This window comes from Mus pahari, chromosome 17 (assembly GCF_900095145.1).
Source record: "Mus pahari chromosome 17, PAHARI_EIJ_v1.1, whole genome shotgun sequence".
NCBI lineage: Eukaryota > Metazoa > Chordata > Mammalia > Rodentia > Muridae > Mus > Mus pahari.
In genome coordinates this window covers 65,628,053-65,645,781 of record NC_034606.1, presented here as the reverse complement: position 1 = coordinate 65,645,781, position 17,729 = coordinate 65,628,053, and the positions used below count along the sequence as shown (strand labels likewise).

The 17,729-nt window shown below is 51.6% G+C and overlaps 1 protein-coding gene across 2 annotated transcripts; it reads right to left on the bottom strand.

Moving 5' to 3' along the window:
• Nucleotides 1–10,821: 10,821 nt before the first annotated feature.
• On the bottom strand, nucleotides 10,822–15,046 carry Ankrd33 (ankyrin repeat domain 33). Of its 2 annotated transcripts, none has more exons than XM_021217397.1 (4): nucleotides 15,026–15,046; nucleotides 14,221–14,350; nucleotides 13,902–14,042; nucleotides 10,822–11,507 (listed from the first exon to the last, which is right to left on the bottom strand). In XM_021217397.1, exons 1-4 carry the CDS (start codon nucleotides 15,044–15,046, stop codon nucleotides 10,822–10,824), a joined length of 978 nt encoding a protein of 325 aa, XP_021073056.1. The 2 variants fall into 2 exon arrangements, with proteins under 2 accessions (XP_021073056.1, XP_021073055.1); XM_021217396.1 differs by lacking the exon at nucleotides 15,026–15,046 and adding an exon at nucleotides 14,579–14,743.
• Nucleotides 15,047–17,729: the final 2,683 nt, after the last annotated feature.

The window sequence follows — 17,729 nt, the reverse complement described above, 5'->3', positions numbered from 1 at the left end:
CCAGTTGGCTTAAATCTTTTTGCATCCAAATTCCAGCCCTTCACCCTTAATACTTTTGTTCCCTTCCCTTGTTCACAGTGCTGGCCATCAACGCTCAGCCTCGGGCTAAAGAAACCCAGATAGGTCCGTTCTGAGTCAGTCTGGTCTGTGCACCTCAAGGCTTGACAGTTGTTCCTCTCCCTCAGGTCAGGGGTGGCCAGAATAGAGGGAAAGGCCACCTTGTCCTTTCTGTCCGGCCATGTGTCCTTTTTGTCTAGCCAGGGTGGGACCCCAGCCACGGGACGGGGGCGGGGCGCAACTACCAGATGGAGCTTTAGAATTTGGGGCATGAAACCTTGTGAGGCTGGGACCTGCTGCTGGGGAGTTGGGCAGAGGGCTCGCGATGGGGAAGACAGGGCAGCACAGGCTGCGAGTGGGTGAAAATCTAGGTCTTCCTGGGCAGGACTTGAGTTTTACTCTTAGCCTTGTGAGTATCCTTGTGGTGGACCTTGATGTAGTTCCACCAGCTGGGAATCCAGGCTAGCTGCTGTGACCCCCACTAACACCTCCAGGGGCTTCAACCCCTGCTACTAATGAGCATGGCATGCAGTGGACCATCTTTCAAACGGAAAGAGATGGTGCCTATCTAAGTTCCTCGAGGAAGGAGTTTGTCGGCTAATATTTGAGAAGACTAGGGAAGGGGTGGCCCTAGTGCCCAGTGGGAGAACACAGAAGCAATCTCTGAGGTGTCATGCCTGACATGTAGATTTTGCAAGACAGGCAGAGGTGCCCTACCCTTTGGCGGGGATAGAGCTGGGGGAGAAAAGGCCGGAGGCTCACACTGATCTTACTTCCTCTGCTGAGCCCCTCCCTCCCCACATGCCAGCAGCTTCTTGAATTGTGAGCCCCACCACCTTCCAGAGCCCTGGCTCAACCAAATTTCAGGGTCAGGACAGAGCATTCTTGCAGTCAATAGGAAGTACTGTGGGATTACAGTATCAGCTTTTCCAGATTGTGGTGGTCACTTTGTCACACTATAGAACAGGGAGCCTGGATACATGACCATCTTCACACCCACTCTTCCTCCTGCCTGCCATGGCTTCCGGCCAACCTTTCATTCTCCAGCCGGTGGCTCTCTGTCTTGAGTGGGACAGGACCCATGGGACCTCTGCAGCCCAAGTCTAAGGTCCGCCTCCTTGGGAAGCGGCAGCTAAGGGATCTTGGGTGGCTGAGGGGGGTCAGTGGGGACCGGAGGGTTTCTCTGGACAGGCCTGTGAAGTAGAATGGAGAGAAGTAGATTCAGGAGGTTAAAGAGAAGCTGTGGACAGGGGTGGCATCTCCCCCCTCTTAGCGTCCTGGACACTGGCTGGTGCCTTGGTGGCTCTTGTGAACCCAAGCCTCCCACAGTGCACGGGGAGCTTGGGGCAGGGGAGGGGGAAGTGGGAGGAGTGACAAGGGTTGAAGAAAGCACTAGGGCCTCAGGCCAATGAGGACATAGAAAAGGAATTACAGACTGCGTCCAAGTCTACAAGAATTAGTTGCTCACAGGGCCCAGCTGTTCCTATGTTCTGAGGACAGAACGAGATGAAACAGGCCCAAAGAATTCCGATTTAGATCCAGAGTCTCAGAAGACTTCCCAGCAGGGTCTGAAGCAGAGAACTGCTGATCTTCAGAAGTTAGTCTGAAGAACTTAGGGGAGATCATCTCTAGAGGCAGGTGACAACGGTTTGATGCGGAGGTGGGGCAATGAGCTTTCGGGGGACCATCATTAAGTTCTCAACTGTGTGCTGGGTTTTTTTGTTTGTTTGTTTGTTTTGTTTTTGAGAACGGTCCCTAAAATCCTAGGCTGGCTGTGAACGTGAGCTCTTGCTGTTTCCATCTCCATTCTGCAGAGGATTCCATGTGCTTGCCCCACGCCTGGTTCAGGCCCCGCTCTTAAGATCAAACATGCACAGCATTCAGAGCCCCATGAGTTAATGCTCTGCCACTGCCACCATGAAATTCTTCATAGTATACTAGTGGCATTTGGACCTTGAACACATAATTTTTGTTTTGCACCAGGCCCTACAAAGTACGTACCCCATCTGCATCGGGGTAGGCAGGGAGAAGAGCAAAGGAGGGGGAAAGCAGGAAGCGAGCTGGTGTTTGCTTCTCTGAAATTCGGGGCGGAAGAGGGGCGGCTCAGTAGTCAGGGTGCTTCCCTGGTGCAAGGCCAGGCTTTTCAAACTAGAAAGACAAGGTGGATGACAGAGGAGAGTTGTGGGTCTCCTTTAGGGAAAATGAGGGGTGCATATATGTAGATTTCAGCTATCCGTCTATCAAACGTGGGAAGAGGTCCTCAGTGTGTAGGGCTAAATGGAATCCTGAAGGGACAGGTGAAGCGGTTAATCATGTGGGTCATAGGGTTGGGTCCCAGGCCTAGATCAGCTCTTCTTCCCTCAATTTCCTTTTCTGTACAATGAAGGTTGTGAGCTAGAAAACCCCCGAGTCTCCTCCCAGCCTGTATGACACTCTTATTAGCCCCAGACCCTGTCACTCTAGTCTAGATCAAAACACACCTTGGTTGCATCCAGCTTTAGGAGATCCCAGAAGCTGGAGAGCAACCCTGCTCCTCGAGAAGAGGCTGGCAGACCCTCCACATTCCTAGAGTTGGGACCACAAAAGCATCTTCCTCCTCAGGACCTCTTGAAAGGGCTGTCCATTCCCCACCCACCCCGAACTGTCAAGGTCACTCATCTCAAGGGACTCTGGAGCAAGGGATGGCACATCAGGATGAAGAGCATGAGGGTTAGAAGGTGCCCATGTGGTGTCATAGGGGTGCATGGACATGAAGCTTGGTGTCTTTCGGGAAACTGGTCTAACCTTGCCTGCTCCCAGGCTGGGCATTGAACTCCGGGTTATCCTTCTCCACATGCTTCCAGAGCCATGAATTCTTACCAGCTGACCTGACCGCTAGAGAGGCTCTTTACAGTGGAAAGAGCCCAGGCTGGGAGTTGGGATAGCTGAATGTGGTCCTCAGTTTCCTCGCCTGTAGAAAGGGTAGGTAATGCCTTCTCAAACACATCACAGACCAGCAGAAAAGCACGTGGGAAAGTCCTCCAGCAGGAGTAATCTGCACACCCGTGTTCGGTTTGTTTTGGGGAGAGGCGGATCGCTGAGGGGGATATCATGCTTAGACTCCAGGCGTGACTGTGTACTAGCAGAGTGAGCCAAGTCAGTACAGAATGAAATAAAATTTTTCTGCATAAGAAGCATCCTTGTTACTTTTCTATTGCTGCAAAGGGATACCATAGAGTTTATGGTTTCAGACAGAGAGCTCATGACCCTTGTGCAGAGGAGCCCCGCAAAGCACAGGCAGACACAGCACTGGAACTGTGACTGAGAGCTGGCACAGCACTGGAGCAGCGACTGAGAGCTGGCACAGCACTGGAGCAGCAACTGAGAGCTGGCACAGCACTGGAGCAGCAACTGAGAGCTGGCACAGCACTGGAGCTGTGACTGAGAGCTGGCACAGCACTGGATCAGTGACTGAGAGCTGACACAGCACTGGAGCAGTGACTGAGAGCTGGCACAGCACTGGAGCAGTGACAGAGAGCTGACACAGCACTGGAGCTGTGACTGAGAGCTGGCACAGCACTGGAGCAGTCACTGAGAGCTGACACAGCACTGGAGCAGTCACTGAGAGCTGACACAGCACTGGAGCAGTGACTGAGAGCTGGCACAGCACTGGAGCAGTGACTGAGAGCTGGCACAGCACTGGAGCAGTGACTGAGAGCTGACACAGCACTGGAGCAGTGACTGAGAGCTGGCCCAGCACTGGAGCAGTCACTGAGAGCTGACACAGCACTGGAGCTGTGACTGAGAGCTGGCCCAGCACTGGAGCAGTCACTGAGAGCTGGCACAGCACTGGAGCAGTGACTGAGAGCTGGCACAGCACTGGAGCAGTGACTGAGAGCTGGCCCAGCACTGGAGCAGTCACTGAGAGCTGACATAAGGATCCACAAACATGAGGCAGAGGCAGAGAAAAAGCTAACTGGGACTGGCTTAGGCTCTTGAAACCACAAAGCCCAGCCCCAGTGACACACCTCCTCCAGTAAGGCCACGTCTCTCAATCCTTCCCAAACAGTTCCACTAGAACAGGCATTCAAACATATGGGGACCATTCTCACTCAAACCTCCATAAGAATTTATAACATGAAGCTGAAAATGGTGGCATAGGCGATCCCAGCTTCTTGAGAGACTGTGAGGTAGGAAGGACATACATCCCAAGGCTTGCCTGGATCACAGAGTAAATTGAAGACCAGCCTGTGTAACTTATTAAGACCCTGTTTCAGATATTATTTTTATCATATTTATTTATTGTATGTGTGTGCATGTGTGTGTGTGTGCATGTGTGCGTGCGTGTATGTGTATGTGTGTGTGCGTGTGTGTGTGCATGTGTGCACATGTGTGTATGTGTGTGTATGTGCATGTGTATGTGCATGCGTGTGTGTGCGTGTGTGTGCATGTGCATGTGTGCATGTGTGTATGTGTGTGCGTGCATGTGTGTGTGCATGCGTGTGTGTGTGTGTGTGTGTGTGTGTGTGTGTGTGTATGTGCCTGAGAGGAGAGCACACCACAGCATGCACGTGGAGGTCAGAGGATAACTTGTGGGAGTTGGTTCTCTCCATCCTGAGCCCTAGGGATTACACTCAGGTCATTGGGTCTACAGGCACGTGTCTTTACTTGATAAGCCATCTTTCCAACTCAAGACTCTATCTCAAAACTTAGAAAGCAGCCAGGTAATGTGGCACATACTTATAATCCCAGCACTTGGGAGGCAGAATCAGGCGTATAACAAGTTCAGAGTTATCCTTGATTATGTAACAAGTTTGAGACCAGACTGGGCTACTTAAGATCCTGTTTCAAAAGAGTAAGCAAATGGAGTGGAGAAGATGGTCCCACCACAGAGCCTGACGACCTTAGTCTGATCTCTGGGACCCACAGTGGTCCTGTGGTGTTGGGCCTTATCCTGGGCCTAGAGGAACAGCTTGATCCTGGCTTGATTTTTGCAACCTGCCCTGGTCATTTCTGCTACAGAGTGATTCAGCATAGCCTACATGACCCGGTCGAACCTTTGCCTGCCCAGCAACTGCTGACATAGAATAATCTCATAGGCCCCACCAGCATACCCCTCATCATCTGCTCTATAAAAGTGAAAGACTAATGCGATAAAGCAAGTTCCTGCTTCGACACAACTCCCAGCTCCGTGTGGTTCTTCTCGGGTCACCGGCACCTACCATTCTGCTCAGCCCCAGAAAGACCCAGTGGCTTCTGGCTTCTCTCCTCACAGCTACCTGCCGATAAAGAGCTGACACTGTGGTAGGATCCACATGGCAGAAGGAGAGATCTGCCTCCCACAGACTGTCCCCTGACTGCCATGTGAATGCCCCCACACATACACATGCACACAAAATAAATAAAAATGTAATAGAAGTTTAAAGTTAAACGAACAAAAGGTCTTTTTAAAGGCCCAAGGATATATCGCTCAGTGGTGGAGGACCTGTCTAAAGCCTGGTTTGCAAGCCTGCACGAGGCCCCTGCTTATTGTTATATCTAACTATTTATTGATGCCTGTTCATCTGTATGGGCACACGTGTGGGCCTATGCATATAGAAGTTAGAGTTTGGCCTGGCAGTGGTGGCACGCGCCTTTAATCCCAGCACTTGGGAGGCAGAGGCAGGCAGATTTCTGAGTTTGAGGCCAGCCTGGTCTACAGAGTGAGTTCCAGGACAGCCAGAGTTANAAAAAGATGTTAACATCGGGTATATTCTTCAATCACTTCTTTATTTTATTTTTATTTTATTTGCTCAGTCTTTTATTTTGAGGCAAGGTCTCTTACTGAACTTGGAAGCTACAAAGTATCTAGGCTGACCAGCCAGAGAGCCTCAGGGACCTGGTTGTGTCTGGTGCTGAGCCTATAGGCACAAAGCACCATGCCTGGCTTTTCACATGAATTCTGGGGATCTGAACCCAGGTCCTCACACTGTCCAAGTTAGCACTTTCCCCAAGTACCCTTCTCCCCACCTCCTGATGAGACATTTAAATAACATAGCTAAATCTGCAGTTCTTATTAGCATTAGATAGGAGCCTTCAATGCTATACTTATTGATGACAGTGGCACCCCCCCACCCCACACACACACACCTTCCCTAGAACTGTCACTTGCTATTAGCTCAGGGAGATGTGTCAAGTCACTGGGGTGAGCTGCCTTGTCTTCTTCCTAATTCCCATTCTTATGGTAGGCGAGTCCGGTTCTGACTGAGCATTCTGTACAGCACGGAGCCTTCCAGGGGCAGCCAGACTTTTCCTTCCTCCAGTGTGAAATCCGGCCTGAGCTTAGTTGAGGGAGGGCCAGGCTAACCAGTAATGCTGGGAGGTGATCTGAAGGGAATCTTCCTTCCTGGAAGAGACGGGGTGGGGGTGGGGCTTAAGGTAGCCATCGCCAGTAGGAAGGAGAGGGTCTCTGGGATTTGAGACTAGAAATGGCTCAGGCTAGGGGAGAGATTGAGAAGGGGGCCAAGTGACTGGGTGAGGCCAGAGGCCAGTGGAATTTCCTTCGGCTCCAGTCACTCAGGAGGGTGGGACCGGATTGCTCATGCAGGACACAGGAATCTGCCTTTGTTTCCAGCTGGAGGGGAAATGCCATAAACCCTTCCCTTCTCCTGCCCCTCCAGCATCCTTGCCCAGCCTCTGCCCTTCCCAGCACGGGAAGGCCCTCAGGAAAGCCCTTGTCTCCAGGACCCCCAAGCCATAGACCTCTGTCCCATCACGTGCCCCCTTCCTGCCCCCTATACAGGTCTGGAATAAACAGACTAGAAAAAGTTGAGCCTGACTTTTTGTTCCGAGTCTGCTCACCGCTCTCCTCTCCTTAGCAGAGCCGTAGCTCCGAACAGTCAAGGAAGCCACCGGGGTCTGCAGGAAGATTTGAGAACAAGCTCTGGGCTTCCTCTGAGTGCCCCAACTCTGACTTCACAAGGTCACGTAGACTCTGAACTCCATCCCCAGCCACACGGACAATGAAGAGAATGGTGTGTGGTACTAGAGACACAGGTGGAAGTGTGGTGGGCCTAGAACTCCAGGAGCAGGGGACACTGCTTTCTGCATACATGTTTGTGTGCCCCTGTGACTAAGGGTGTGCATGTGTGCTTTATGCTTGTGTGTATGGCTTGTCTGTGTTCACCCGGGAGCCTGTGTGTCGATGTCAGGTGATGTCTGTGATCATGCAGGTCCCTGTGGATTCTGGCAGATGGCATGTCTACATAGGACCATACCTGTGTGACTATGGCCAAAGTTTCCAGAAGTAGGTGTTGGTAGAGCTGAAGGCTCCAGAGAGAGGGCCAAGCCTTGTTCCCAATGCCGACTTTCAGACCCAGCGTCTTTCTCCACAATGAAAGTCATGGCCTCAAAGGACAAGGGCAGAGGCCAATGGATTCCAACCACTGCATGTGCCTGGGCAGGTGGGCTTCTCTAGTGGTAGGTGAACCTTAAAGGCAACAGACCCTAAAAGATCAGGCAAACAGGAAAAAACTGGCTTCCAGGTAGTTAGGAGGAATCTCTCTCAAAGCGCACCCCCACAGTGACACACTCCCTCCAACAAGGCCACGCCTCCTCCAAGGCCACACCTCCTAATAGTGCCACTCCCTGGGCCAAGCATATTCAAATCACCACAAGGGGTGGTCAGCAGGAGTCAGCAGGAGGCTTCTCACTTACCACGTCGAATCTGTTCCTCAGATCCTGGGAAGCTAATATTTGGCTTGATGAGAAGCTGAGTTTCTTTGCCTTTGCAGACGTGGAAAGCCAAGTATGGAAACCTCAGAGGTTGGGATGGGGCTGGCCACAAGGGTGTTAGAGGGGAGATTAACGTCAGGGAGCACAGGCAGGGCGAGGTTGGCCTCTTTCCACTCAGCATGAAGGGACACAGGCAGGCTGGAGATCACTAAGGGATCGCAAAGGCTAAGGAGGCCTTTCTGGTGGAAGCCCAGATACCCTAGAGACGGTCAGGACTGCAGGGGCTGTTCTTCACCTGGGGTGTGGGGGCTCCCTAGGGAGAAACTGCTGTCCAGATCCATCTCAGACAGGACAGGCAGGACCCCACAATGCTAGGGTGACCCCTGGGCAGGAGAAAGAATGAGAGGAACCCTGGTTGCGGGCAGAGGCCATGTGTGGGTTTCGTTGTCGCAGAGACGTGAGTGTTGGCTCTCTTTTGTACTTATCAGCTGGTGACACTGGGCAGTCACTTAGCTGTCATAGTCTCAGTCTCCTCAGTAGACTCCTCTGGCCAGGTGTCAGGTTCCCTGGGACCGGAACAGTTGTGAGCTGTCATGTGTATGTGTGCTGGGACTCGAACCTGGGTCCTCTGGGAAAGCGTCCAGTGACGCTTAGCCACTGAGCCATGTATCATGGCCCCCAAACTTGTTGTTGTTTCTGTCTACAAATGAGAGCTGTGTGGTTCAGGAGGGTTAAATCACTTCCCCAGGGCCCCAAGCCAGTTCTCAGGCCACAGCATCTTGCCACCATTGCCTTGCTAGACTGTAGACATAGCTTCTCTCCTGGCCACGGTTAAGACTGGTGTTGCGTGATTTCAGTGCTGGATGAGGAGGAAAAGACTCTTTGTCCACCCTGGAGGCCCAGAAGCACCCCAGTCAAGTTTAGTTTTTTTAATACTCTGCCTCCTGTCCGCACGCACTTTACAATCTGTAGACTCCTTTCTCTGCGTCATCCAGTGCATCTCCGTCCCACAGGTGTGAGTCCTGAAGCAAGAGAAGCCAGCACTTCAGGGTCGCACAAGTGGGAACAGCAAGATCACCCTGCAGCCCATGGCAGCCGCCTTCAGAGCGCTGTGAGAGAGACTGACTCTGATTTTATTACTTATTTCTGTGCATGTGTGTTAGTGTGTGTACGTGTGTATGTGTGTGTGTGTGTGTGTGTGTGTGTACACACGTGTGTATGTCCTTATTCAAAGAGCAGAATAATTTTTGTAATAAAAATGTTTTAATGATTAAAGTGATAAAATTCTCTGTACAGAAACTCAAAACCTTTGTGTGGAGGTTGACTCTGAGCCTCCCAGGAGCTGGGGTGTGACTTCTGCCTGCTGGGTGTGGGCTTCCTACAGCAGCCTCCCTTCAGAGAGCTTAAAAAGTGAGGAAAGAGTTAAATTCACAAGGATCTGGGCAATACCTCAGCCAACTGATCAATGCCAGCAAGTGACAGGTCCCTTCCCAGGAAGCACCCCAATGTTACCGGGTGGGAAACTTGACCTCTCTACACTACCTTACCCCTGAAAACTCCAAACCCAGAGCCCCAGGCTAAACCTAAGAAAAACATCAGCCTTGAGCTATAGAGCAGGGACTATCAGCCTTGGGCTGCAGAACAGGACCTAGCTGGGGACAGGGGAGGAAAGAAGGAGGAGGGAGAGGAAAAAGAGGAGGAGGAGGGAGAGGACAAGAAGGAGGATGAGAAGGAGGAAAAGAGGAGGAGGAAGATGAGGAGAAGAAAGGGAGGAGGAGGAGGAGAAGAGGAGGAGGAGGGGGATTCAAATACTCTAAGCTGTCTGGTTCATCAGCAACAAGGATATGGTGTGGGATCCCGGTTGTGACTGAGAAGGGAGACGGGGAAAGCTGGAGAAGTGTGAACCAGTTGTGGACCTGAGCTACTCACAGTAACGAACAGCTCGTCCACTGCGATAATCACAGCAACAATGACAAAGGGGATCTGTCTGTACACATCTGTAACTTTTCTGTAAACCCGGAACTGTACTAAGAGTGCGGAGTTGCTTTTGGTTTCGATGTGTCGTCCTGGCTGGCCTGGAACTCACTTAGTAGACCAGGCAGGCTCCAAACTCAGAGTTCTGCCTGCCTCTGCTGGGATTAGGCGTGTGCCACCACACCCAGGCATATTGTAGAGCTTTTCTTGTTTTGGTTTGTTTGCTTGCTTGTTTGTTTAAGAATTATTTATTTTATATATGTGAGTACACTGTCAGTCTCTTCAGACACACCAGAAGAGGGCACTGGATCCCATTACAGATGGTTGTGAGCCACCATGTGGTTGCTGGGAATTGAACTCAGGACTTCTTCTGGAAGAGCTGTCAGTGCTCTTAGCTGCGGAGCCATCTCTCCAGCCCTTTAATTTAATCTTATTTTAAGTGTATAGGTCTTTTGTCTGCCTGTAGCTCTAAGCACCAAGTGAGTGGCTGGCACCCAAGATCAAAACAGGGCATCTGATCCGGAGTTACAGATGGTTGTGAGCCTCCACGTGGGTGCCAGGGCAGCCAGTGTTCTTTACCTCTGAGCCATCTCTCCAGGGTTCCAGTGAGCTGGATGGCGGTCCTCACATCCAGGTGGCTCTCCCTTTCTCAGTTAAGTATCTATGGACCCCCAGAGGCATGTCTCTTGTGTGGTTCTGGTTCACAAGACGTCGAGGATAAAGAAGAGCCGACAAGCATGACTTCACGAGGGAGATTTTTTTCACTTTGACCAACGGCATGCCATGCACGCCTCCCTACCCTCAGCTATTTCTTTGATACAACTTGGAGATTTCATCTGAGAGCAGTTTGCATTCCCTTGCTTTAGGACGTCCTACACGGAATACAGCGTGTGGCTATTACCACCATCACCACGGTAGCTGGTCAGTCCCCTGCCGGCAGATACCGGGTTGGTCCCTTCTCTGCTGCAGACACTGCTGTGGACATCCGTGCATACTTGGTGGGAGCAGGTTCCCGCTGGCAGAGATAGCTGGGAAGCCGAAAGAGGCCCCGGCAGGGAATGGGTCTTACTGGCCTCCAGCTTGGCCTAGCCCACACCCTCATGGTTCTGTTTCTTCCTCCCTCTTCTTCTTCTCCTGGAATCTCCAGACTGGAGGAGCCAGACTTTGCTGCCCCTGAGGCCTGAGTGTCAACTCATACTGTGCAGAGGGGGAAGGTGCTTTAGAGAGGAGGATCTTAGGGACTTGGGACCTGGTACTGGTACTGTCCCTGGACTGTAGCCACTGGGAGAACATACTCTGAGGGCTCTGGTAGGGGACAAAGACCTGGGGGACAGGGACTTCCTGAGGAGGGTGGGGTTCTGGGGGTGGCGGAGGGGCAGTACCCAACAGTTCTGGCACTGACTTGCCTCTAGTGCCCAGCTTGGGTGGGTGATCAGGGCACAGTGAGTGGCAGGCAGTGCTCAGGAAGGGACTGGCCAAGCTGGTGGTGACAGTCACCAAGTGGTCCAGGACACCCCCTTCCTGCGGAGACTGAGCAAAAGAGAGGCTCAGAGTAGCCTGCAGCCTTTCTAGGAGGGATGGGGCGGCCGGAGCCTGGGCCTGGGCCTGGGCCACAAGTTGAGCCAAGGCTGGCCACTCTGGCAGGTAACGCAGGCTGAGCTGCTCCGCCTGGGGCCGCCTCAGCAGCTGCCGGATCTTCTGAGCAGTGTCAAAGCTGTCGGTCAGAATGGCCCATTCCAAGGCTGTCATGCCCCGGACAGGATCCACAGAGCTCAGGTCAGCACCTGCAAGTGGCGCAGTGTGACAGATTGGTCAGTGATCCATGGGCTGCACAAGGACATGTTCTACAGCAGCAGGGCTGATTTAAGCCAGATTCAAAACACCTCCCGAACTGAAAGCCCAGGGCTGCAGACTTGTGTATAAGAAGAAAGGAAGCTACCAAAGTCAGGCCTGGGGGAACCTTGCAGGGAGCCCACGGGAGCCCACAGGAGCCCATGGGAGCCCACAGGGTCTCCAGCAGGCTCACAGAGCCACCTGAGCAGGGTGGAGCATGGAATGCTTAAGCCACAGCTGCTTGGGGGCAGGTGTCCTGGTGCTGCCCCCACCCCCCATTTTGTTTTTTCATTCTCATGCCCTTGTCTCTGGGGCAAGAGAGACACAGTCACTCTGAAAGGAGAAAGACATGGGGTGCTCTTACTTTCCTGTAATACCCATGGGGGTTGGGAAGGGAAGAGCTGGAGGCTGAGATTCCTCAGAGAGACCAGCAGAGGGCACCATCAGTCACCTCAGGGAGTAAAGAGTGCTCCACAAGACCATACACAGAGTGGTCCTTCACACACAGAGTGGTCCTCCACACAGAGCGGTCCTCCATACACACAGAGTGGTCCTCCATACACAGAGTGTTCCTCCACACAGAGTGGTCCTCCATACACACAGAGTGGTCCTCCACACAGAGTGGTCCTCCATACACACAGAGTGGTCCTCCACACAGAGTAGTCCTCCACACACACAGAGTGGTCCTCCACACACAGAGTGGTCTTCCACACACAGAGTGGACTTCCATACACACAGAGTGGTCCTCCACACACAGAGTAGTCCTCTACACAGAGTGATCCTCCTCCACACGCAAAGCTCCAGCTGCAACTGAACACTGCCTAAGAGTTGGAGTCAGTCCTCATGGATGTCCCACCCATCAGCCTTCACAGTGCTGTGGCCATCTTTCTCTTCCTGGATCTCCAGAAGAGGCAAGGCTGGGACTAGAACTCAAGAGTCTGGTTTTAAGTACCACGGCACCCCCACACCTTTCCCCATCTTGTGTCTACACTCTTTGCTGGGACCTCCGTAAACAGCTGGAGCTAACTGCACGAGTAGACTGTGAGGGGGTGGTAACACGGGCCTCCTCCAATAAGTTGGCCTCGATCCATATTCCATTCCCACCTATCTTGCTGTAGCTAAATGGTGTCTGCTGGGGTGGTAGTGGATAAAGTGCAGCTTCCCACCTGCCATAACACACCTGCCATAATACAGCTGCCATAACACACCTGCCATAACACACCTGCCATAACACACCTGTCATATCACACCTTCCATATTACACCTGCCATAACACACCTGCCATATCACACCTTCCATATTACACCTGCCATAACACACCTGCCATAACACACCTGCCATAACACACCTGCCATATCATACCTGCCATATCACACCTGCCATATCACACCTGCCATAACACACCTGCCATAGCACACCTGCCATAACACACCTGCCATAGCACACCTGCAATAACACAACTGCCATAACACACCTGCCATTACACACCTACCATACATAGTACACTTACATAATACACCTGCCATAACACACATGCCATAACACACCTGCCATATCACACCTGCCATATTACACCTGCCATAATACACCTGCCATAACACACCTGCCATAACACACCTGCCATAACACACCTGCCATACAACACCTGCCATAGCACACCTGCCATTACATACCTACCATACATAGTACACCTGCCACAGCACACCTGCCATTACACATCTGCCATAACACACCTGCCATAGCACACGTGCCATACAACACCTGCCACAGCACACCTGCCATTACACACCTACCATACATAGTGCACCTGCCATAACACACCTGCCATAGCACATCTGCCATAGTGCACCTGCCATACAACACCTGCCATGGCACACCTGCCATAGCACAGGGGCTGTGGCCCTAATGGCTGTGAGTGGGGGTGGGGTGGAGTTGGGGTAAGGGTGGGATTGCTGTGGGATAGGGTGGGAGTGTGGTGTTTCACACCTACATGAGCAGCCATACAACACCTGCCATTACACACCTGCCAGAGCACACCTGCCACAGCACACCTGCCAGAGCACACCTGCCAGAGCACACCTGCCACAGCACACCTGCCATAGCACACCTGCCATAACACACCTGCCATAGCACACTTGCCATAACACACCTGCCACAGCACACCTGCCATTGCACACCTGCCATAGCACATTTGGCAGAGCACACCTGCCATAACACACTTGCCAAAGCACACCTGCCACAGCATACCTGCCATAACACACCTGCCACAGCACACCTGCCACTGCACACCTGCCATAACACACCTGGCACAGCACATCTGCCACAGCACACCTGCCATTGCACACCTGCCATAAGGAGGGCAACCACACACTCAGATCGATCTCGAATGGCAGCCTTCATCAGAGCTGTGAGTCCCCGCTGGTCCCTGCGTTCCAGGTCCAGGCCAGCAAAGTAGTTGAGCAGGAGAGTCACCAGAGACATGTGACCTGCAGAGACAGGACCACATAGCTAGTCTCACAAGGTAAGGGAATGCTGAAGCCTGGCCTGGGAGACTCTTGTGCAAGGTTTGGGGCTGCTGTCCTAATGGCTGGGAGCGGGGGTGGGGTGGAGTTGGGGTTGAGGGTAGGGTTGGTGTGGGATGGGGTGGGACGCTGTGTCTCATACCTGCTTGAGCAGCCAGCATGAGGGCTGTGTTCCCATCTTTGTCCTGCTGGTTCACATCCAGGAAAGGACAGCAGCTGAGCAGAGCCACAATGGAACCAAAGCCATGGTAGCATGCAACCATGAGGCCTGTCTGGGGAACAGAGCAGCTTGGACCCCCACTCTCCACTAAGTTCTCCCTAGGACCTCCTTTCCCTCCTAAATCTATACTTCCCCAGGGCCTGTCCCAACCCCTGTGAAGATGGTTTTCACCCATCCAGAGAGAGGACGACTCTGGGACTCTCTGGGAACCCAGACTGGGATGCTACGATTGAAGCCTGACTGGTCCTCAGCTGTTCTGGTGAGCCCTGGGGCATCTCACCCTCCCGTTGCTGTCCACTTGGGAGGCCTCCTCTGGGGACACACCAGCATCCAGCCTGGCTTGGAGCTCAGCGAGGTCATTGTGGACACATGCCCAGTACAGTGTATTCAAATTGCATTCAGGGGTTGGGGTCTTGTTGCTGGGGCAGGGCAATGCCTCAGACATGTCCAGTCCTCTTGGGGCGATAGTGACTCCTCTGCCTCCGGCCTGAGTCCCTCTTTATTCAGCAGGCAGCTGTGACAAAACGCCAAGGAACAGTTCCTCCTGCAACCCTGAGTGGATATGTCCCTGCAGCTGCACCATGTCCCCAGGGTAAACCTTTACCCTGGAGGGTGTTTCACCTCTGCCTAGACCCAAGACAGGCAGCCAAGGCATCTTACTGTATGGAGGTCAGGTTCCTAAGGAAGCTCACAACAGGGCTTATCATTTCCCATCCCCCAACCTTACCTGGGACTCTAGGGTCTCCATCACAGCAGGGAGCCAGCCTGTGGCTCAGCCCACCCGCACACCTCAAAAGCTCACTAGCCCTTCTGTGGGGTAGCTGATACCAGGAAACAAGGCAGGTGACAGATGGCTGTGCCTGCAGAAAGCTGCCATAAACACCTCAGAGCTGAGCCGGGTCAAGCGGGTTAGGAAGGGATTGGGGGCCTGGAGGGGTGGCTGTACTATCTGCCATTGCCCAATCCTTGCCCTAAGATCCTGCTAGACTTGGTTGGCGGTAGCTTCTTCAGGCTCAGAGCTGAGTGGATTCCCCCAGGCTGATTTTTCTCCCCTTCATCGTGGGAAGTCAGCTGCACTTAGATGTGACTTTGCAAGAGAAACATTATGAGGGTCTTGGCACCCAGCTACGGAGCCTGAGTGTCTTAATCAGGATTTCTATTCCTGCACAAACATCAGGACCAAGAAGCAAGTTGGGGAGGAAAGGGTTGATTCAGCTTACACTTCCACGTTGCTGTTCATCACCAAAGGAAGTCAGGTCAGGAAGCAGGAGCTGATGCAGAGGCCATGGAGGGATGTTCCTTACTGGCTAACTTCCCCTGGCTTGCTCAGCCTGCTCTCTTATAGAACCCAAGACTACCAGCCTAGGGATGGTACCACCCACAATGGGCCCTCCCACCTTTGATCACTAATTGAGAAAAATGCCTTACAGCTGGATCTCATGAAAGCATTTCCTGAAAGGAGGCTCCTTTTTCTGTGATAACTCCAGCTTGTGTCAAGCTGACACACAAAACCAGCCAGTACACTGAGATCCCTTTCACTTCAAAGGAGCAGATTTGGGTGAAGGGGCTATGACTGTAGTGTAGGGGAAGGTGTGGGCATTAAATAAGAATGAATGGGGAGGTGCGCTCTAGAGTTTACCCAAAGAAATCAAAACACGAAGTTTCCAGGAGGCTGGAGAGACTGCCCAGCAGTTAAGAGCGCTGGCTTGCTCTTCCAAAGGTCTGTGGTTCAGTTCCCAGCACCCACTGAGCAGCTCACAACTGTCTGTAACTCCAGTGCCAGAGGATCTGATGCCCTCTTCTGGTCTGTACCAGTACTACACTTCCATGGTGTACAGATACAGGCACTGCAAACATAAATTATTAAATTATTAAAATAAAAATAAATTCAAAAAGAAAATTATGATGTATTAATTTTAATGGATTAGATATGAAATGGAAAGTAAAATATGGCATTTCTAAATGATGTATTAAAGTAATAATACTTTTGTACTGTCATTTTTAAGATTAATAAGTTGAGTGACTTGGAGCTCAGAGTGTCATGCCCTCCACACTGCGGGCCTCTGCTTTCCAGCATCGTTTTGCTTTTCTTTCACAGTTTGGCCCCTGCACAGCTCCACTCTTTACTCATTGGTGCTAATATAATAATCATTGAACATGTACACTTTTAAAAGTAAAATGTTGATTTGTGTTTATGTATTGCTATTGTCTGGTTTCTTGTGTTTGTTGGTTTTATTAGTCTTTTGTTTTGAGAAAGACTCTTATGTAGCCCAGGATGTCCCAGAACCTACTATGTACCCTAGGATGGCCTTGAACTCACTATTCTCATGCCCCAACCTTCCAAATACTGGGATCAAATGCAACCTGGCTTGTGTTTGTTTGTTTTTCTTTCCTCTTCTTTTCTTTTCTTTTCTTTTCTTTTCTTTTCTTTTCTTTTCTTTTCTTTTCTCTTCTCTCCTTCCTTCCTTCCTTACTTCCTTTCTTTCTTTTCTTTAAAATTTCATTTAATGTATGACTGCCCTGCTGCATGAACCTTCCCATGTCAGAAGAGGGCATCAGACCCCCTTATAAACCATGTGGTTGCTGGGAATTGAACTCAGAACAGTGCTCTCAATCTCTGAGCCACCTCATCAGCCCTTTTTCTTTCTTTTTTTGATATGGGGTCTCACTATGTAGACCAGACATGTCTTGAACTCACAGAGATCTGCCTGCCTCTGCCTGCCTCTGCCTGCCTCTGCCTGCCTCTGCCTGCCTCTGCCTGCCTCTGCTTCTTGAAGGCGTGTGCCACCACTGTCTGGAAACTTTAATAAACATCTAATTATGTTGCAGAACTTTTGTTTATTTGTTTTTTTTTTCACCCCACCCTGTGTTTTAAAGTCCTGTTCTAGTGATGTCACACGCAATTTGGGACTTAGCATCTTGATGGGGTGGGGCTGATCTGGAGAGCAGGGGCTTCTGCCTGGGCTGGACTCAGCACCCACTGGAACCTGCTGGTGAGCTTTCTCTGGAGCTGCCAAAGCTGGAAGCCAAGTGAGCATCTATTTCCCAGTTGTCCTGGAGCTGTGGGTCTGGGCTTTATGTAAGTGAATTTGGAGCAGAGCTTTGTATTATGGGACACCCACTTGTCTGAGACAGACCGCGGCAGCATAGGCGGGCTCTGCGAACAGCTTCCTGATTTACCAGCTTCCTGTGGTACTGACTGTGATTTCTCAATCACAGGCAGAGGTCATGTGACTGCCAAGGCTGGCAGTAGTTTGGGACCTAGAGCCTGCTTTTTCAGCCCTTTCTGTCTGAACTAGCCAACGAAATTTCTGCTGTCTGCCACCGCACTCTAACGGATGTGCAAGGCTTAGCAAAATAGAGTTTTACTTTGCACATGGAAACAATTTCAGGGACAGCAAGTTGGTCTTGGTTAAGGGGTCTGATCTGAT